This window comes from Haplochromis burtoni, unplaced genomic scaffold, assembly GCF_018398535.1.
Source record: "Haplochromis burtoni strain Fernald_Lab_line unplaced genomic scaffold, NCSU_Asbu1 Contig_391, whole genome shotgun sequence".
Taxonomy (NCBI): Eukaryota; Metazoa; Chordata; class Actinopteri; order Cichliformes; family Cichlidae; genus Haplochromis; species Haplochromis burtoni.
The window spans coordinates 179,836-202,650 of NW_024582752.1; the positions used below are offsets into that span (position 1 = coordinate 179,836).

The 22,815-nt window shown below is 39.1% G+C and overlaps 1 protein-coding gene across 1 annotated transcript in view; it reads right to left on the bottom strand.

Annotated features, from left to right (window-relative positions):
• LOC102290269 (exostosin-1b) overlaps window positions 1-22,815 on the bottom strand; it is a 44,280-nt gene that overhangs the window by 4,214 nt on the left and 17,251 nt on the right. Inside the window, exons 2-7 of the mRNA XM_005944530.2 lie at window positions 12,227-12,320; window positions 7,067-7,174; window positions 5,153-5,272; window positions 2,585-2,717; window positions 2,044-2,162; window positions 1,036-1,131 (exon numbers count right to left, since the gene is read on the bottom strand). Coding sequence (XP_005944592.1) covers window positions 1,036-1,131; window positions 2,044-2,162; window positions 2,585-2,717; window positions 5,153-5,272; window positions 7,067-7,174; window positions 12,227-12,320 — 670 coding nt within the window. The remainder of the gene's footprint in view (window positions 1-1,035; window positions 1,132-2,043; window positions 2,163-2,584; window positions 2,718-5,152; window positions 5,273-7,066; window positions 7,175-12,226; window positions 12,321-22,815) is intronic.

The following is a 22,815-nucleotide window of genomic DNA, read 5'->3' on the forward strand; positions in this document are numbered from 1 at the left end:
AGCTGTTCATCTTACAGAGTCAGTGACAGTACAAACACACCGTGTTAATGAGGAGCTTAAAAACACAGATCAGGATCCATAAGTAGAAGAGTGCTTTTCCCTACAGTCTCTCATATATCTCTCTAAATATAGTTAAAAATAACTATTTTATTAAGTGATCATAAGGACTAAAAAATAAACACGTGTCTAGACTTCTAAATGTCACTTTTAATCAAAGTGTAGAATGTGGGTTTTTAATCGCTGTCAGCAACAACCTTGTTGGCCACACTGGCATTCGACCCACGGGGCTTTGGTTGAATAAATACCTGCAAGTTTCTTATACACTACAAGTTTCATTTTGCTTGGAAACATGTTTACAGGATAAATACCGATAAACCTCCTTGAATCAAGCTCCAAGAAGTGAGAGAGACAGACACAACGTTCCAGTGCCATGTCTGAAAAGCACTTATGCTTAAAATTTAAGTCTTTTTCATTATTTCTGAGACCTAAATGATAAATCCAACATTTTTGTATTGAATCCCCAGTAAATATAAAATAGGTTTAGATATTGAACCTATAGCTGACACACTCTAGCATCCTCCTGCATTAGGGAGGCTGTGGTCTTAGATTAGTAAGTGTTGAAAGCATAAAAGGTATCACAGGGCATGCAGTAAACAGTAAATTAAAAAGGACCCAAAGGCTGTACTTGTTAGAAATTCACCTGTGCCGTCTGCACTGATTCCCACTAATAGAATTCACTCATGCAGCCCAGGTTGAGCTTTAGTGATTCTTCCGAGAATAATGGGGGGAAAAGAAAATAGGTGTCCTTCCGCTTAAACTAAGCACCAAGTAAAGGTATGAATGCTTATGTAACATTTCAGTGGTTAATTTTAAATTAAACACACACATAACTGCAAAAACTGTTTTTGTTTTGACATTGTTGAATACTGTGAGCAGTCCAATAAATACATTTTATTCAGTTTAAGAAGATTTGTGAAATAAAACCAAATGTGGACAACTTGCGTAATATGACACATACACGCCTAAGGTTTTTACCTTGCTTTCTCCTTCTATTACAGTAACAGGGACTGATGTGGCAGGCCAGCGGTGCTTGGCAGGAAGAGGCTTTTCACAGTTCCACAAAACTATCACCTGCACAAAGAGGGGAAAAAAGTATGGATTAAAGATAAACACCATGAAGAAGACCTCATTTTAATTTCAAAATCATCTCTTTACTAGCTTTGTAGAAGACAACAGCATCTTCATGAAACTGCATATCTATTTTCAGAACTGTCACACCACCTACACGACAGTGAAGTGTCATTACTGTAAATGCTGAAGCAAAATGTACTGACATTTAGCTGTACAGTTCCGTATGAGTACACATTTCTAGTGAATTTGCAAAAGGTCGAAATAATGGATAATGTGAACCCAATATTCACTGAAAAAGGCGACAGGATTGAATGAACACACCGAAACCCGTGCTGCAAAACACAGCACAGACACATAGTAGTTAAAACACTGCCACCATTAATATCTTAAACAGCTCTGTGTCTGAATTTCAACAGTATTTAAGCACAACTTTCACGTCAGCAGAACAGCTGTACATTACATAGTTCTACTGCTAATGGCTTCTTATATTTCCTACAGTGTGCATTACCAGAGTATAAAAGGATCCGGAGAGAGTGGAGTGTTGGGGTGGATGTGTTGTGGCAGGAATGTTGCAAATGCAAATGATTTGGACAGCCTCCCTTCATCTCTCCAGCATGAATAAAATACTGCAGTTCAAAAGCAGCTTTAAACCAACAGCCGCACTTTGGTGATACGATAAACCTGAGCAATGACATAGCAGCAGACCTCTCTTTCCTACCAAAGCGGCTTTGCTTGTGTGGGTTGTCCGGAAAATGTCTTTAAATAATGCTTTGGAAACTTTCTGCATTTTAGGATGCAAAACATTTAAATTAACTGACAGAAGGAAATCACATCAGCGTCACGGAATAACCTCTGTGGATCGGGTGTGTCTGAGCATAGCTGTGTGTACGTGTGTGTTGGGTTTCTATTGACCTGGGCACAGTACTGGGATTTGGCCACAGCGACAAGTAACTTCATGACCGGCTGGGACTGGGAGACCAGTGGAGTGACCACATGAATGATCGCTGTAAACTTAGAAGGTGGCTTAATACCTAGAAGGCAAAAAAACAAAAAAAAACAGGACACGGCATTTAAAAAACAACCTTTTTCTTCTTACACATCTACTTCAAGCTGTGTGGATGCATAGCTGAACAGGTCTAATTAGGTCTGTAAAGGAAAGGAAGCCAGTTAACCAAATCCCAGTGTCAACAACAAGCCAAATATCTGGCCAATTAACACAAATTAGCACAAACACAACATGGCAAGTGTAACTGATGTGCTTCTCTGACAAATCATAAAATAATAAATATGCATTACATAACTTGTCCGTGATTTACATATTAGTTTACAAGCACTTAACACCTGTCACACACCACCTGTTTCTGTGTTGTGCCATAAATAAAATCAGTCTAACCAAGCCTGGGGTCTCTCAGTAATGTTGTTCCTATACTGCATGCATGATTGATTAACTGACCCAGCTCAGCGTAGTAGAAGGGAAAGTCTCTCAGGGAGGTGGAGTACTGAGGCAGGGTGAAAAGACCTCCAGGAAGACTGTTCCACATGAGGTTACTTCTTGAGGTGTGCAGCAGCACCCGGTCCTGAATTATCTACAAGAATAGGAGAGGGGAGTGGGGGGGTGGGGCAAGATCAAATTTTTCAGTAAATTTGTAATTTGATCATAAATAAAATCACAACAGTGCTTTTCCTGAGTTATTTCAAGACAAAGAAACTTCTCACTGTTCTCACAAGGACTGAGGAAATAGAGTTGTGCGTCGAGATTGTGCATGTCCAATCCAACATGCTGCTTGGGACTGAGTGCAGGCACAGATCCTCTGGCACTTCTCAAAATTAACAACTAATATTACGAGTCACTTCAAATAAACAAGGATCCTGCAGAATACAAATGAGGAGCTTTTTGTCTTGATCTTGTTGTGCCTTCTAATAAACGTCCTTTCATTCTGTTATTTGAATCTCTTTTAGGGTTTTTGTCGACTAATTTTTGGCTGTGCTTTGTAATTTCTCATCTTTCAGTTTCCCAGTTATATAAATGAATTTCAGGTTTTCATCGGTATATTTTATATATGTGTAACAAATGACAGAGTTGGATTTAGACTAGAATTGACAGCGACAGATCTATTTTGAGAAATTGAGATGATATGAATCTGTGAAAACAGACATCAGTTCAAAACGCTGAAATCCGATGTTGTAAGATCCTCACACAGTAAAAGCCTTTATGCACCAGATGCATAAACATCGTGTGAATGTTTCATGCATTAAAAATATTTCTCAGACCAAACACATAATTTCGCTGGACGAATTTGCAGCACTTATTTTTTTCAAGTCAAGCTCAATTTTTTAGAATTTTTAAATCCAAATAGAGATCTGATCATTCAGTCCACTGCATTTGACATCAAGTGTGTTTGAAGCTCAAAATGTGCACTGGTACCAAATATAGAAATGGTAAAATAATATTTTACCTCACTGACATCATTAATATTGAGTAACAGCAGTTGTGACATAGCTTTAACTCAAACCATGAAATTCTCCTTGTTGTCGTGATCTTGTGAGAACTGAATGAACCCCCTTTTATTTTTAGTAAAACATTACGATGCTTGATTTTGTTTTCCTTTTTTCTTCTTCCTTTTTAAAAAAAAAAAAACCTAAAATAAATAAATTTAAATAAATCGTTTAAGAACGATTTAAAAAAAAAAAAAAAAAAATCAGAATGTCATGACAGTTTTTCGCAATGGACTCTCTGTAACGAAATTAAAAGTCATGTTTAGTTATTTAGTCCAATATTACATTCTGTATGCTTGTAAGCTTTGCAAGCCCAAGCATCACCTGTTCCCACTGACATTCCCAGATGACTCCTAGACATTAAGAGGATATCCTAATAGAAATGTTATGTGTCCTCAGTAGTTATGGTGCAGCTACAGACCACAACAAACCCAGTTTATTTCTAGCAGAATACATGTGGTGATAAACGTGATTGTTCAGGTTCACTTTTACCTTGTTTATGGCAAAATATCAAGAATCCCCAGATAATGGTAGCTCGCTAAAAGAGTGCATCAGGAGTCAAAACATAGCTAATTTGGTGTTGCACTGTGGGATATGTCGGTACAGGGTTAAGATGCTGAGTGTAAACAGATCGAACATCAGCTTCTCGGGGTTGTAACTTTAGCCCGCTGACACGGAAAAGCCATCTCTGCCTTCTAATGCTCTGACTTACTTACTCTTGGTATGAAATGTCTGTAAAGTTATACGAGCATAGCTATTATTGATGTGAATTGCAGTCAGCCATAAGACTGACTGCATGTTATGGAAAACAGCTGTAACATGATCTTCTTCACCTGCCATTCAGATAGTTTTTCAGTCACTTAGAGGTCACCTTCATTTGTTGTCATAAAATAGTGTCAGGTAAATTTATAGACACAAATATTTAACCATGTAAACAGAGGATGAGTTTAAAGAAAAAAAATCCTCACTTCCACAGCTTTACAATATCCTTTTTGCTTTTTTTCTCGCCTCTTTATCCTTTTTCCATTCTTTACCGCTCTCATCTTTGTCTGTTTGTAACTCTAGCCCAAGAGCAGCGTGATAGGCTGCTATTCACCGGGAAGCCTACAGATAAATGGAGTCTGACAGGAACAAACTACTGACATGATTGATAGCCAAGCCACAGCGATACGCAGCCTCAAAACATGACAGCAGTGCTTAACAATATATATCACTCCTCTTGGTTTTCAATGTGGTTTTGAGCATTTTCATTGTACTAGTGCTACTACACAGTCTGTACTGATAATACGTCACCACAAAGTCGATAAGAATAATGAAAAGAATTGAATCATTCCTAAATGATAAGACAACTAATAGATTTATAATTTAACTGTATTTTTTTTACGCTTGTATTTATGCACAAATACAGAAGTGAAAAATACTAACACAGTAGTGAGGTTTTAAAATATGACAAATAATACACAGCACTTTTACGCCTGTATATAGTGACACACATGTGGAGAGTTGTATGTAGGTGTGTATGTACCTCCAGTGTGGTCAGTACTATCTTCTCCACAGAGTTGAAATAAGCCTCCCACAGGAACTGTGTCTGCTGTCTCAGAGAGAGGATCTTATCTTGGTGGATGGAGCGCACTGTTGAAGGGATCTAGGGAACAGGTAAGATATGCAAGAACATTTATTTTAATGAAGAAAGTAGAAAAGAACAGCTTAAACTGGATAATCTCAATACACAAATCAGTTCTGCTGTCATATCTGCTGTATAGTAGTTTCAGGTTAAAGGGGTTAAAACCAATAAATCAGCACTGAACAATTCATGGAGGTCATCGAAGATGTGCCCTCAAAATGCAGCAATATTCAGACACTTTGCACTTGCTAGCTGACATAAACAAAAACTGGAAAAAAGAAGCAAGGAACACCTGCATGCTGCTGTTACCATCTCTTTTTAAGACATGCCAAAAACCTTCAGTGTTTAGGGGAAAAAACTAAAACTCACCTTCAATCTACATCATCGTCATCTATGAGAATTAACACCCTTAGAGTTGTATGTAAAATGTTATCATATGAACAAATAATAGATAATGTATGATGACACTTTACTAGAACCGATACTGACAATGTTCATCACAAGCACTGAAGTCTCTTGTACATTTGGCAAGTATGAGTACTACAGCTTCCTTCATCACAGTCACCTCGGAGCAAAACAGGAAGTCAAAATTGGTGAAAAAAATTAATACAAAACTGAATAACCAAATACTTTCATGATAACAGATTTGAGAAGCCAGCATTGTTACTTATCCCATTTCTAAAAAGGTACACGTTTATTAAACATCAAGTGTGATCACATGTATAAAAGCAGAAGTGTTGGCAGTTTGTGCATTTTAACACAAGGCCACTATTTTATCACGACTCAACATCCTAGGAAATTCAAAATAGCAAAATTGATGGTGACCACATTCGGCATGAGTGACAAGCTTGGTGTCAAGACCTATGGAGACATTTCAAAGCAAAGCCCCGAAACACAAGCAGCCATTGAACAGGAAGACTGTCTGACCATTGAACGAGGTCAGACAGTGCAATGTTTAGAAATTGGGGGTGGGTGGGCTACGTAGGCCTCAGTTAGCAATTTAAATGTTAAACATCATGATAGTAAAATTTGCAAAAGCCTGAACAAGCATGGCTTGTTTGGAAGGACTGCCAGAAGAAAGGTTTTTCTATCTAAAAAGAATATTTTAGCATGACTTGCAAAGTCGCACCTGAACAAACTACAAAACTTCTGGAGCAGAAGTGGAGACAATTCACAGCACCACATTTGGAAAACAAACAAAGGAAAAAAAGAGAAACAAGAACATATCAGCACAAATGACTCATACACACTATCAAGCACAGTGGTGGAGTCGTGATGATTTTGGCTTGTTTCAAAACCATAGAACCTGGGCACCTTGCAGTCATTGAGTCGACCACAAGCTCCTCTGTGTGTCTAGAGTCAAACATGGGGCCCTCTGTCTGACAGCTAAATCTTCGCTGAAAATGAGTCATGCAACAAGACGATGACCACAAAAAACAGCAGCAACTCACAGAAAACTACAAATGTGGTTCTACATGCTACTAAATCATGTGGCGTGCTCAGTTTTTTATAGTTCTTTGACAACCTTCTTTTTCACATGAATGTATGCATTGAAATCTGTCCAATGAATTAGATTCTGATAAAATAACCAAAAACATCAAGACAGGAGATAATGCTTTTATTATAATAACTTTCACTGGTCATGAGGGATAAAAAAAAATAAAATAAAAGTAATAAAAATTCAAGAAATGGCAATATGACAGTGGTGTTTTTTAGTGGTATTCTAGGAGGTTTTACTGAGCTATTATGGCACTCGACCTCTATATGTATATAGAGTATCCTGCTTTAGGTTTTTAACTTAGAAGCTCTGCTTACCTGTAATAGCAGCCTTTCATCCCCAATAACAGCTGCCCTATTCCAGTCGATGATCTCTGAGAAGGGAAGCTCCCAGCCATTACTTAGCATCACTGGCACGCAAGCTGCCTGCAAGAGTAACACCACAAATACAGAGAGAAAATGAACTGTTAATAAGGTGAACCGCTTTAAGAATGGAACCTGTGGAACTTGTGAGACCCACAGTATGCTAATAACGTTTAAATTTACAGTAAACATCTCAAGCAGGGAGGAGAAGTTGGATAAGAGTGCAATCAGTTTGCCAGTGCCATATTGCCTGCTACCTGAGTCTTAAAATATTTATACTCAATATTCATATTCAAAGGGAACAACCAGGCATCGGTCTTGTGGAATAATTTCTCTTTTAGGAGGCAATAAAAAAAAAGGAGGTACTCATATAAGGCAATTTAAACAGTTGGATCGACACTTTTTTCACAGCACATTTCCGTAAACCACAGAATCACTGCAATACTGTGACGACTACCTCTCAAAGTGACTAAGCAGTGTGGCTTCATAAAAATGATCAATGTACTTAGTGGAAAGGAAGATAAACTTTAAAATGGCTTAACTATCAAACCCCTGTGTCTAAGAGATGAATGAAATTCTTACTGAGGCGTGTCTGTTGGTGGATGTCTTTGTGTCTTAGTGGTGCACAGCAGCCTCCTGTAATCTGTTAAGCGGACTACCAATTACTGATTGGTCTTGTGCATCCAGGAACAAACACTCGTGCATCAGAGCGCTGCAGTATTCATCTAATCATCTTCTTGTCATTAGCAAAGGTCTTTGCATGCTTTACCTGCCTAGCTGCTCTCACAGAGAAATCATCTTCAAACCCTTGTAGGTAACTCAGGATATTACACAGCCAATATGTGAAAGAACCATTATAAAAACTCAGTATGACAAACTTTCTGCTATGATATATACTATTCTATACCAAAGTCTCAAGCCACTGTTCAGTTCTCTATACTTTGCTAGGAAAATAGGTCATTGCTGGATTTTTCCTGTTTCTTTAGGGCATGACTTTCATATACTGTTCACGTGCTGTAGATGGGTTTTTTTTCCTTTTGTTTTGAGGTGTGTGCCAATTCTTCTTTTGTCCTCTTTGTCCTCCTGTCCTGTTCTCTTTGGTAATCCTATTCTAGGTGGAAAAATATTATTTTTTGTGTTTCTAACTTTTATCTTTCGCATTTTCACTCAACTCAGCTGAGGAAATGGGAAAAAATTGTGCATTTTTGTCACATGATGAAGTGCTTAAAGATGCTATTTAAAATTGGTTGTTTGCCATCTGTTGTGTGTAGACACAACATGGTTCATCAATTAAGTACTTTTTTTAATTCTTGAAGACTTCATAGATCAGTGTTATGTGGTTCAAAAGAAAAAAAACCTTTGAAAAATGATCAAGTACAAGGACTAGACTGAAAATCAATGGAAAAGCTGACAATGGCCAAAGAAAAAAATTTGAAAAACCTTCAGAAAGCCTGGAGAACTACTGCTTAAAACCACTTTAAAAATCACAATAAAAACTGGCTCCTTGGAACCAAAATATAAAAGTAAGAGGGGTGACTCAGTCCTATAATGTAGTTTTCTTCTAGAGGAACTAAGCATTAAGCATTGGATTTCCTTAATTACTTTGCAACCAGGTTTCCAAAAAAGTTAGAAATCTGGGTAAAATGTTGTGGTCTGCATGTTTTCCAGAAGCTCTGCTTTCTCCCACTAAAACATGCTGGGTTAATGATACCTGTCTTGGACGATGGCACTACAGCAAGAGATACTGTAAATCTCAAGAGTTTCACTCTAATTAAATAAAGATTTAAAGAAAATCTTCACTCCAGCAGGGAATGAGGATCAGCACCTCCAAATCTGAGGCCATGGTTCTCAGCCGGAAAAGGGTGGAGTGCCCACTCCGGGTCGGGGATGAGTTCCTGCCCCAAGTGGAGGAGTTCAAGTATCTCGGGGTCTTGTTCGCGAGTGATGGGAGAAGGGAGCCGGAGATCGACAGACGGATTGGGGCTGCAGCTGCAGTAATGCGGACGCTGCACCGGTCCGTCGTGGTGAAGAGGGAGCTGAGTGTAAAAGCGAAGCTCTCAATTTACCGGTCGATCTACGTCCCTACCCTCACCTATGGCCACGAGCTGTGGGTAGTGACCGAAAGAACGAGATCGCGGATACAAGCGGCAGAAATGAGCTTCCTCCGAAGGGTGGCTGGCCTCTCCCTTAGAGATAGGGTGAGAAGTTCAGCCATCCGGGAGGGGCTCAGAGTAGAGCAGCTGCTGCTCCACATCGAAAGGAGCCAGCTGAGGTGGTTCGGGCATCTGACAAGGATGCCCCCTGGGCGCCTCCTGGGTGAGGTGTTCTGGGCATGTCCCACCGGGAGGAGGCCCCGGGGCAGACCTCTGCTTAGGCTGTTGCCCCCGCAACCCGGCCCTGGATAAAGCTGAAGATGGATGGATGGAAAATCTTCACTCCTTACACTCACTGACTTCAGACACTGGGGCATTATGCCTCACAACAGCCTGTTCGCTTTCACAAATTCCGTCAAATTTCCGTGCGTCTGTCCTACTCAACTTCTTTGCCTCTTGTATAAGTGTTTCATGTTTTGAATTTTTCACTCCTTACACCACTGGACTTCAGACACCTGGGAGTGCACATTTATATGTCCCCACAAACAGCCTTTCTTTTGTCTTTTTACAGTTATGAGGGGGGTTGCGGCTGCGGGAGGCATTATGCCTCACAACAGCCTGTTCGCTTTCACAAATTCCGTCAAATTTCCGTGCGTCTGTCCTACTCAACTTCTTTGCCTCTTGTATAAGTGTTTACACACACCCCAGTGCCTCTCCCTGCCACAGCCCAGCCCTACCATCTAGCCAACCTCTGCATTCTAACTCCACTGCAGACACACAGCTTTCTCCTCTGGCGTCCTGTCTATGCGTGGCCTCCCCTGTGATGTAATCATCTTCCAATTTCATTCAATACAGAGGCAGTGCCCATTTTACCTCTGGTAAAATCAAAACTCATCATTTTAGTTCCATCTCCTACAACATTCATTTAACAACATAAATTGCCTCAAGTAAAAGTATGCGTGAAATAAAATTAACTTAGGCACTCTTCAACGTATGACCTGAGCACGCTGTCACTACATGAGCCTGACCATATCTGTACACCTAAAACACAGACAGATGGTGTGAATGAGATAATTACTGTGTTGGGGTTGAATTAGGGACACTTGTTGGATAATTGAGGAACATTAAATGCAGGGTAGCCATTCACATAAATGATTAGGCACATGTTTTCTGCCACACAAAAACAAAAATGGAGGAAGATTTGAGTAGGTGGGGGGGGGGGGGGGGGGATGGCGTAGTGGGGGGGGGGGGGGTCATGGGATGTCACCTAAAGGAATGGAAAAAGCTGAACCAGATTAAAAAAAGAAAAAAGGAAAAAAAGAAACAAGATGGCAGAAAAAGCTGTGAGTCATACGCAGCTAAAGTAAGACTAGCTGCACATTAACAAAATGACTGGCACTGGGTGAGAGAGCTACTAGGACTAAATAAGCACTTCACTTTTTGCACTCTCGAGTGCTGATGAGGAGCTTCATTGTTTGATCAGGTTTGGTGTTGACACACAACATTATTTCTTGAATCAGTTTAATCTATATTTGCTTAATATAAGAAAGACTGTAAAATGATGATGCCTTAATGATCTTAGCACCTTACAATTTCTGTGGGCTGGACATCAGCTGAGATTTATTCATGTTCAAATTTTAAAGTGATTCCTTAAGAATAATCTGACTCTGTGTTTGTGTACCATGTTTACATATCTTTGTGCGGACCAAAAATTGGAATGTCAGTATACTTGTGGGGACCAACAGCTCTTGTAGGGACAAAATGCCCATCCCCACGAGCTTGAAGGCATTTTTCAGGCTCAAAATGTAGTTTTAGTGTCAGGGTTACAATTAGGTTATGGTTATTTTTACGCTAAGTGTTAGGGTTAGGCATTCATTTTTGATGGTTAGGGTAGGCTGCAAGGAAAGCATTATGTCAATTAGATGTCCTCACAAAGATATGAAAACAACTGTGTGTGTGTAAAATAGCTTCTTCAAGCAAAATTAAACATGTTGCAGCATATGATTTGTATTTCCTGAACTATTGTACTATACAACCCTGTTTCCAAAAAAAAATTAAATATCAGTTTAAGTAGCAGACTGTTTTTAAATATAAGTCATTTAAAAACTATACATAACTGTAGGATGGCAGCATGCACCGCTCCAAACCCTGTCCAATATTAATGATGCCCTCACAGATGTGCAGAAGAAACAGCGTTCTTAAATTACTGGACCATTTTATCCATGAAGGGTGATGAAGACTACTTCCCTATTTCTGAAAGACTGCCTTCTCTGGGATCTACATTTGGTGAGATGCCACAGCGGCTCCATAGTGTAGTGATCACACATTTGTCTAACAAGGAAAAGATTCCTGATTCAATCCTAGGAAGAAGAAAAAAAACAAAACAAAAAAACAAAAACAGGGGCTGCATCAGGAGGAGCATCCGATATATAAGAAAAAAACCCTCCCAAATCAAGGCATGCTACCAGCTGTGATGACTAAAGTGTAATATAGACTTTGTAAAGCCTATGACACAGAACATATTTATCCCTAAAGTTTTTTCACTTCTTTGTACATCCAATATCAGCATTCTCTCTCCAGGAATTTGCTGACATTTGTGAGTCCTTGTAGTGACACTATGATTAATATTCCTTATACTGACAATTGTTGTTATTCTCTCACCGATTTAAAAACTATGGCAAAAAAGTATCTAGAAATGGGTGAGAGGAATCGACGGTAGTGAACAAGCCAATCACAATTGTTCCAGACTATGCTGACGCGATGTTTAGCTACATTTCCAGGGAAGTCATATTCGTACAGTTACAGATGGGTTTACGGTTACAACATAGCTACTGCATAGATTCAGGGAGCAGCTGTTTCTTTTAGTTGTGAGACGTCCCACTTAGTCTTTTTTTTTTTTTACATTTGTTTTAAGATTACATTTTCACCACCCTAAAATATTGAATAAAATTCACAATGAGCCTATATTCTAACAAAATACAGTCGGCAGTAAAAAGCAATATGTAAGTTTTTAATCACTGACCTGTAAAGCCTCTAAGAAGCGAAAGGAACCCAGCCGTCGTCCTCGAGGTACCAGACAGAATGTGGAGTTGTACAGCATTTCTCTGTAGTCATACCTGCAGAGCAAGAAATTAGAGAAATCAGCAACACATGTTCAGAAGATGAATTTAGGCAACCATACAGAAAACAGAGCTGTGTTTTTGTTTATCGATTAAAAAAAAATCTTATTTAAAAAAAAAAAGGAAAAAAAAGACTTAAGGAAGAAAGCAAATGCAGAACCAATTTTATTTTATTTTTTTTACATGTACAAAAGACATGTTACCTCTCTTTTTTGGATAAAGGAATACCTTGAAAGAACTAAAACTATGAGGAAAAAGCCCATTCTCTGATCTTGACTTCTGTCCACTCACCTATAAACCCCTTTGCCCTTTCATCTGCACATCTAAACATCTCTCGTTCTTCCTCCATTCAATCTAAGCCTCAGTCAGCACTTGCTTGGATTAAGAAGCTGCTTGGAATTCCTTCGGTGTCATTATTATGTGCAAGAGAGTGAGTGTAAAAAGGAGCGTTTTTTGTGTGTGTGTCTTGGCTACTTGTGCATTCAGTTGAGTTTTATGAAGGATAACTGGAAGTGTAAATATTTTATTTCTCAGTATTATTTGCAAACAAGGACAAATGCAAATGTGTGCTACATTTAAAACAAGTTGTGGTTACATTTGAATGAGACTGCAAATAAGCAAAGGTGAGTCATCATTTGTGTTTGCCTACTGTGTATATCTACCTGGATGTCCACAGCCTCTCCTTTACGGTTTTTGTGTGTGTGTGTGTGTGTGTGTGTGTGTGTGTGTGTGTGTGTGTGTGTGTGTGTGTGTGTGTGTGTGTGTACACACACACATATATTATGCTTAAGGTTTCACTGCTGGGTGTCTCACCAAGTGTACTGGTAAGGCTCAATATTAAAAAGGCACGCTGCTCTGCAGACTTGATCCATGAACTGATTTACATCAAGTCTACAGGGCACTGCACAGTCAAGACACATCCCGGCATACTACTATGCAAACTTGGTAAAAGTACCACACAGTAGTACACTGTACCTCCAGCTCTTCCTAAGCACTTTCATAACATAAAGCACAACACTTTTTCTTGCTATACCCAATATACAATCATCCAAACCGCATTCTTAGAAACACTAAAAATACCTCAAAATACCTATGACCATAATACGATATTATTACACCACTATCAAGTCATTTACACAGCAATACAAGGGACATGCATTATAGTGACATAAAAGCAACAGCTAAGCTTGATGCTGTTGATAATACACTTAATACATAATACACTATAAAACACAGAAATCCATTATCAACACTGGAATTATTAGTAGGTCAGAGCAACTAATGCTGCAGAGTAGGTAGCACAGATGTTGCTCTAATCTGTGCATCCATTATGAAATAGTGGACTTAATGATAAGTGTGACTACATCACAGATGGATTGCAAGATGACAAACACACAATCTAGTGAGAAATATAAAATCAGAAATGTAGGTCTGTATCTGGGCCCGGCGGGGTGTAAGTTTTTCACATCCATCATCTTTTCTGTCCGTGCAAACTCAGGGAAGACCAGATGTTCCTCTCCCTGCATACCTCCATTCTTCCCTACTCTTCCAGATGGCTGCCTGCAGGGAGGAGCAGTCTCACAGTATGCTACCTCATGTCAGTGAGGACGTTAAGGATGAGTGTTCAAAAACATCTTCCTTTTGAACCAGCTCATGCCTCAGTGTTTTTCTTATATATTTCACAGTGCAATTGTAAGGCATGAAGAGGTTTAACAGACTGGTCTCAAACAGCATAGATGTCAGTGAGAAGCTCATTGCCCGCATCTCACAGCATTTAACTCTGCATGATATGAGGCAAATCCTGCCTTGTCCCATATTCCCACTATGCAGTTAGCTGCTGGTGAACAGAGCAGTTTCACAGTAGCAGATTGGCTGTAGGGATGAGCAAAAAAGAAACAAAAAATAACAACAACAAAAAAAACCCACAACTTTTCCCTGTTTGCTTCTCTTTTTTGTACCTTTAAAAGAGAAAACTGTGCTAGTCTGTGCCATTTTTATGCATTCTGGTCATTATACTCAAATGAATGAGTCCAATTCTTCCTTTTTTAAATCCATTTACTTTCATAATTCCTTCAACCCCTTTGTTAGGATGGGTGAGGGTGAGCTAATAACATGAAGTCAAACTACATTGCAAAACAATACAGCTTAGCCTAAACCCACACAGAGTTATAGTATGTATGTGGTAGACAGACACATTCAATTTGGACTAAACCTCGACCAGCTGGTCAGTCAGAGCGACCACACCGTTGACGTTTACTGACCACTGTGTTGTTCTTGGTTAGAAACAACCACCTTTTAGAAATGGTAGCTCCTTTTATATGACCAGTCTGTGTTGTCTATCTGTGAGTGACACAGGGAAGACGGGAGTGCAGACTAGTAAAAAGAAACCTTAAAGTCAGAATATATACCGATTTGTCAACCAGTATATTAGTTGTTAAGCTTACCAAAACCCCTCTACTTTCTTCCATAGTTCGTCAACATCGTTTCTCTTTTGTGTTTGTGCGTTTAACTAATTGCCATCTTTCACAGGTCACTGAACTCAGCTGGAAATTCCATCAGTAGGGACCAACCCCTATTGGCCTGCTATGCTATGCTGTGCGAATAAGCATCCTTGTATCACTTTTAAAGGAAAATAAGTAACTGTATTTTTAAACGGCATACACTGGTTTACCAAGATACAGTGATGACAAGTGTTATGCAAGAAGAAAAGCAAATCTAGGACACACTGTACACTGATTCCAGTGAAAATATTATGAGGTGTTTGTTTACTTATGTGAAATCATTTTACATTAATATTTGAGGTTCAAGGCCAGAATGGCACATAAAGGTGGAATCCTGTTATTTGCCAATAATCAGTGCATAGTTTCAATTGACAGGAAGAAAGTAGACCGATCAAGCCTCAGTTTAGGTGCAAACACTCTCCTCCATGTGCAAAAGAAGAGATGAGAGAAACGCACTAATGCGGCCTCATCATTTCGACACTTTACTTGATATTAATACATAACTAGTCCAGTTCTGACAAATGTCCAAACTTTCTCACTGAGGAAAACAAAAAGGAAAAAAAGAAAAGGAAAAAGACTTGGCAGTAAAATGGCAAAACATCAGTTTCAATGCTGTGACCTTCTGTTATGCCTCTTTACATAAGTCTATTAATTTTTGAATATAATTTAAAAAATAATTTTTAGTATTAGAGTTAAGGAACAAGAATGATTCAGAAAGAAATGAATAACAAGAAGTGAGCTGGGTCAAGAATGAACATCAACCAGTCTCCTAGCAACCAGAACGGATGGTGTGAAAAAGAAATGCATAGCACACTTTGTCAAGTGCCGGAGGAGACTTGGAAGAAGAGCCAAAGTGTTTGTCTCCCATAATCCATGCAAGAGACCACACACATTATCCACATAACAACTCACAGAGAGGGCTGCAATCAAAAGAGCCATTGACGTGGCATTTCAATGTGCTGATATTGGTTCCACCAGCATGACTACCAGGAACTACAGAGCAGTTTCCTTTAATTTATGTAATTGTTGGTTCTCTTAATCCTCTACACAGTATACATTTACACAACAACAAATATTTGATTTCATGAATTTTCAGAAGGGGTATTGTTAGATTGATACAGATAGGTTAGGTGAAGCAGGATGAATTTACTCATAAAATAACCAAGGACCTTTTCATAGCTGGGCAACAACACAATTTCTGTAACCTAGATTTTGGATATACTGAACCATCAATTGGTTTAATTATGCCAAATTCAAAATAAATTTGGAAAGGAATGAATACATATCGAACTTCATTTGGTCGTTTGGGTTTTTGGTTTGTTTGTTTTTTAAGCTTACAAACCAACAGAAGTGGGTTTTTATCTACTGGCAATGCCAAGATCAAGGCATGCCAATGACAAATGCCACTGTACATGCAGTAATTTGTTATATAAAGCAGAGAAAAAATTCTAAAGTATAATAAGAATGGGGCAGTTATATATAACACTAGATCTGTGTACAATATGCTCTTTGATCAAACCAACTGCTGTCAGATGAGAACAGAAATTCTGAAGATTTTGGCAGAGCACCAGTTTTTATCTGCGTGACTTTGTTGTAGTATCTGTAAACTCTGGCTCAAGTTCTTAAAAAGAGAAAATCAGTAACAAGGTTCAACATCATCAATGATCTGATGGCCTGGGGCTAGTTTTAAAAAAATAAATTATATTGCTGGTCATGTTGGTTAACCAGCTTATTGCTCTTTTAGGATCAGTGATGGTGTTTCCACAAATTCATTCACCTGTAGCAAACTGACTAAAATGTATTTTCAGTCAGTTACAGTTAGCATTATCACATTATGGGCGATCATGGCTCAAAGAGTTGGCAGTTCGTCTTTGTAACCGGAAGGTTGCCGGTTCGAGCCCCGGCTCGGACAGTCTCGGTCGTTGTTTCCTTGGGCAAGACACTTTACCTACCTCTTACTGGTGATGGCCAGAGGGGCCGATGGTGCGATATGGCAGCCTCGCTTCTGTCAGTCTGCCCCAGGGCAGCTGTGGGTACAACTGTAGCTCGCCTCCACCAGTGTGTGAAAGTGAGAGGGAATGAATAGTGGAATTGTAAAGCGCTTTGAGGGCCCTGAAAAGCGCTATATAAATGCAATTATTAAAATGCCAAAAAAGCTTCATGCCTGTTGAGATCTTTAAATTTGAAAAAGAACGATCTAGCGTCTGTTTGTTTTATGTAGTGAAAGCATAACTGATTTAACCAGATGCTAAAATGAAACCCGCCTGCATACAAACTATTTATTTTGACACAGTCTTAGGAGCAGCTGATCATCGCACTACTTCGAGCAGTGACAAGGATGAGTACTACTACTTCTATAGATTTATCTTATACCTCTAGATATTTAGATACATTTCTCTGGATTAAACTAGCACTATACTAAGAAATTACATTTGCTTCTTCTTTTTTTAAACAAAAACTCCCATTTAATGGCCCAGGAGCCAGTGGGAGAAAGAATGTTACAGTAGACATCGGTTAAAGTAGAAACTGATTTAACAATTGTCTCCACAACAAAGGAGAAATTGCATGAACTGAAACGAGAAGGCAGCTATACGACTGTGCTGCTCTCCCACCCCACAGTACCAATACTAACTTCATATCTAATTTTACGCCTTCTCTTTTCTGTCACAGTTGGACTAGGTTGATAGACATTTGGCTGTTGCCAGGACCATTTCTCTGAGCCCGAGGAATTTGAGCCTGAAAGGCAATGAGTGAAAGTGAGTGTCATCAGAAGATAAAGGAAAAGAAGGATAAACTGCAGCTGACAACTGAACACTAGATCCAAGCCCCGCACAGCCAGAGCCAACACATAAAGCCTAATTTTAAGATCAACACACATCGGAGCAACTTCAATAGTTGAACAAATGGACCATCTTAGACTCCGCTGTTTTGTTTCTTGACAAGACTGCACACGAGGAAGTAGACGTGTACACCACACAGTGATGGGCCTAAGAGGGGAACACTTTTGGAGAAATTGAGAAAAAAAAACAAAAAAACCAAAAAAAACCCACTCACTCTTATTGAAAGACTTGCATCTAATGTAATATGAATTTACATATAGTGATTTTTCGTGCATGGGAAAAATCATTAACTGACCGTTTATCTCTACAAAGCATTCAAACAGATGCTTTGAATATGGGACTAATAGCATCAAACTTGCATGAGGGTATTTTGCAGTCTATATACTGGAATCTGTGGTAGCATGTCTTAAAGATTTTATTAGAGCTTGGAGAAAACTTGCACACCAACCAAAGCGAGACTGAGCCTACACAAATTTATTCTGTGTTTATATATCTGAATATTAGTTAAACTGTGAAATCCATTCCAGTAATGCAACACAACCAAGAACTTCAACACTAGGGGACACACAAGTTATTGGCCAGAATAACCAAAGAGAACAACTTAAAGCTTAAAATACTCCATTGGCCTGAGGATGAAACATGACTGATTAATGTCTAAGACTGTTATGAATGAGATTCCCTGCACTATCTTGCATTTAATAGGGTAGTTAATCTTGACCGTTTTTAGCTGCAGCCATGATAAATGAGAAACTTTTTTTGAAGCATTGGTGCCTCGAGCAAGGATGGGGACCTAATACTGGGTCCACGGAAAAAAGAAGAATCGGACGGCAATAGAGCTTCAGGGGTAAAGGAAAAAAAATCTAATTGAAATAAACTACACATTTACAATGTCACCTAGACTTGGCTGTGCTAGACTTTATTTCACCGAAAGTCTAACACAACTGTTTCCCACATCAGCACAGTAATTTACGTTATGGGAAATGATAATTTATTTTTAATAAGAAAACAGGATTGCATAAACATATTGTAGGTAGCTGGATTGCTGAATGTATTTTTTCCATTGAAAAATTTATGGTTGTTACACTTTATTAGACAAGAGGACAGTTTTCCAGCGGTACAAGAATTACCATTGGTGCTTAATGGAGTTTAACAAGGACTGTGTGCTCAAGCCCGAGTCAATGGAGCAGAGAGAATGTTAGAACCAATATGGCTTTTTCAAAAACAAAGCCTTTACTCATTTCCTCAAGGCGCCTTGGATTCACTCATCTTGCTCTGGTTAATGAGTTCAAGACAGCTTTATAAAAAATTTACAGACACACAGAGGGGGGTCTAAAGCTCCACCACATTACATGACCTCAGGTTAATTTACCCAATTACTATGCTTTGAGTCTTCTATCACTCTTCTTTTTTGTGCCCCTTCTCAGTCTCTATCCATCTTAAGCCCTCACTAAACAGGAAAACCTAAACACAAAAACCTTTGATCTGCTCAAATGCTGCTACGCACACCCGTAGGTTTGTACAATTACACTCAACATCCATGCACACTGACCAAATCAAACTGATTTTTTCAAAACATCCATCCAAATAAAAATGCTTGGATCTTAAAAGAGCTGCTGATTTATTTTGGCAAAAGCATCTCCCACATCTCTAATCAGCCATCCATCAGCTTGACGAGGCTGATGAGTACGATGCTTTGAAGTGCTCTCTGGATACCATAACCAGAACAAGGGACTCTTGGAGATAATGAAATGACTGTTGTTAATGGAACAGCCATTAGTGCTGGAATGTCAGGACTGGCTTGTAAAGTCAGGCAACATAAAGATGTTGGATCAGTCGTTAGGGTCAAATTACTTGACTACAATGACCATGAAGGGTCTAACGTCTCTAGCAATAAGGATCACTGAGAGTAATATACATTTATGCTGGCTCTGGTGTGTATTTCCAAACATTAAATTAGACCTGAGTATTACAGTATAATCTTTAAGGACTTTTTTTATAGCCTGCACCAAGGTTGTTATCATTAACGAAAACTAACGAAATAACGAAAACTAGAAGTGAAAAAACATTTTCGTTAACAGAAATAAAAATAAAAACAAAAAAAAGGAAAAACTAAAACTGTAATGAGTGTTCACAAAACTAACTAAAATTAACTGAATTTATAACAAAAATGTGTCTAGTTTTCATTGATGTGTGCGTGTCATACAATAGTCAAGGGTGAAAATGAAGTTACAGTTTACAGATTTTTTTCTTGCTGTCTAATTATGCCAGCAGGTGGCCAGTACGTTAGTCGAGTCGTCTGTGTTGCTGCTCCGTCCACGCGCAGAATCATGTCAGGAAAAGTCGGGAGAAAGCGCCAGAGTCCAATTTGGGATTACTTTGAATATGACTGTTTTGGATAAAGCAAGTGTCTTGTAGTGAAAGAGACAAATTATGAGGGATGATAGGTTTGTAGCTTGAACCTATTCGCTGGAACGTTGAGGACAATATAATTACACAGCAAGCAAGACCCGAAGTAGGCAAAGTTCTTCATGTTACTCATGCATGAGGGAGACCTGCCTGGAGCCAAGTGTCGTTCCACCACTTGACCTCCGTCAGACTCTCAGCCAGGTTCCCCATAGCACTCCTTTTATTGTGGTTACATGAATATGCATAGGGTCATTAACATATAACATCTTACATAGGTATACATGTGAACAAAGAATACTGTGTGTGTGTGTGTGTGTGTGTGTGTGTGGATTTGTGTGAGGTCAAGATGTGACCCTGTGAAGAGTCTAGCGGGTCCATCTGAACAAAAGGCTCTTATACTTAAAAGATATACGTGTGTTTGCTATACCATATATCAACAAGAGAAGATACGACCTCTCCTAGGAGGTGTGTAATCTATCCAGAACACTCTGTAGAGGAGTGAACGCACTCCCCTCTTCATGCTACACAGAGTTGTTACAGACCTCCTAGGATGAGACATTCTTTCAATCTACAAATGATTATACACCTCTAAGCATATATGGTTAAATATTTCTAAGCATAAATGACAATGAACAATACAAAATCTAACAAGGGACATTTCTAAAGGGAAAAAAATCCCACAAACCTTAAAGTGCACTTGAAAAGCTCACACAAGAAGGCTAACCTAGCTTACCTTGAGAAGGTAAGGGAGCACACTCAACCCTCATCCCCAGAAAACAGAAGCTAACCCCAGGCAAGGCAGCGTGATGCATCCCGAGACAACAGGACGGGGAATCTACATAACTGTGTGAGTCAATTGCCTTCAAAAAGTTTATCAATTCACTTGAACCAAAATTACGAACACCCGGTGCTGCAAGAGTTAATAGTCTCATTGGGGCCAAGATATACATTTTATAGTTGCCTGGTATCAATGGTTGTTCATCTGCCTTTATTTATTTAAAGAACCCATAGGTGGGAATGTGAGTTGTCTGTCTCTGCGTGTTAGCCCTGCGACAGACAGGCGACCTGTCCAGGGTGCAGGGTATGGTAGCTGGAATAGCAACATACCCAAGGATAAGCAGAAGAGCATGACTGATATGATGAAACTGGGATTTTGTTACACTTAATTATTGCAAACACAACTAAAACTATAACTGAAACTAATCAAAACTAAACTGAAACTAAGGATTTTCAAAAAATAAAAACTAAACTAGCAAACAATTGGTAAAAACTAATTAAAACTGATATAAAATTGAAAATCTGAAGTCAAAACTAAATAAAAATAAAAACTAATGAAAATTGCAAAACTATTAAAACCCTGGCTGCACTAAGAGATAAAGAGTATTTCTTGATCTTAATAGGCACTCGCACTTTAAGCTGAGAAGCTTACTGATCAACTAATAACATGGCTTTGGTAAAAGCCAAAGCAAGACATCCACAGAGCTTTAAGTGTGTCCCATTAAGAACAAATGTGGAAGTTGAACAGATTAATCTAAGCAGCCTCCATGCTTCAAGGAAGGGTGTCAAACAGCCAGCAACAGGCATGTGTAGGACACAAAGCCTATCTGGTGGTGCAGGTACAGGAGCTGTTCTGCAAGAGAGATAAGTCCAGGTCAGGAATGTCTCTGTTCCTGGGCCAAGTAGAGAGGATGGCTGCAAGAAGAGATGGAAGTGCAAGAGGGCAGATAATGATGGAGAGGGGGATTGAATGACACAGAGGTGGAGGGAGGGGATGAAGGAAACAGGAAAACACACACAGGGTGATGAATGGATAGGAACTGAGAGGGGAAGGAGGGGAGAGAGGAAGAGTGATGAAAGATGGGATTATGTGAGGAAAGAGTAGAATAACATATGCAAAGATGGATATGAAGAACAATGGAAGAGAGCATAATAAGTGACTAAAAGTAGGTTGAAATTAAGTGATTATATTTGATTTAATGTGTTTAAATCTATCAGTACATTGACTACATTTTATCTACATTTTGTTAAGGATGGAAATGGTCCTAAATTCATAGGCAGCCGGTCCCTTTACTAGTACAGCTGCCAAGATAATAGCCATGACAGGGAGAAGAGGGATTGGTAATGCCAATCTTAATTCAGACTATGGAATGATATGAACCAACTATGAGATCAATGCACCGTCAAATGGACTTGTGGGCTGTGTCTGATCTGAGCCAACATTCATCACGCTGAGAGAGGGATTTAGATAAAGCCTGGATGCTGAGACTGAGGAGTTTGTTTTTGAAACATTCTTTATTTGTTTGTGTGTGGGTGTGATTCTGGACAATATCTGAGGGGTAAGGCAAGAGCTGAAACACAGGGCCATGTATGTAGGTGTGTGCAAGTATGAATGTGTATGGGCATGACTTGTTTATTTTAGGGCAAAAGTGTATGCTTTAAGACACAGAAACAGACATTTCTTGCAGCTTTTCATTATGCTAATGTGTGAGTGTGCTGTGATTATTTGTGAGTATTATGTGAAAATGCATAGTTTTGGGGGATTGGAACCCCAGGAGTGCAATCAACAGTATCCACAGGAAGCATTTCTTTAAAAGTAGAAATAGCGCTATTGAAAAGTGTTCAACCCACCTGAACACCTCAGAAACAGATATCTCAAAATTTAACTACAAATAAAACAGAAGGGGACAGGCACTACTAAACCTAAGTGAGAAAACAAATTTTTTAATTTTGGTGACACAATCAAAG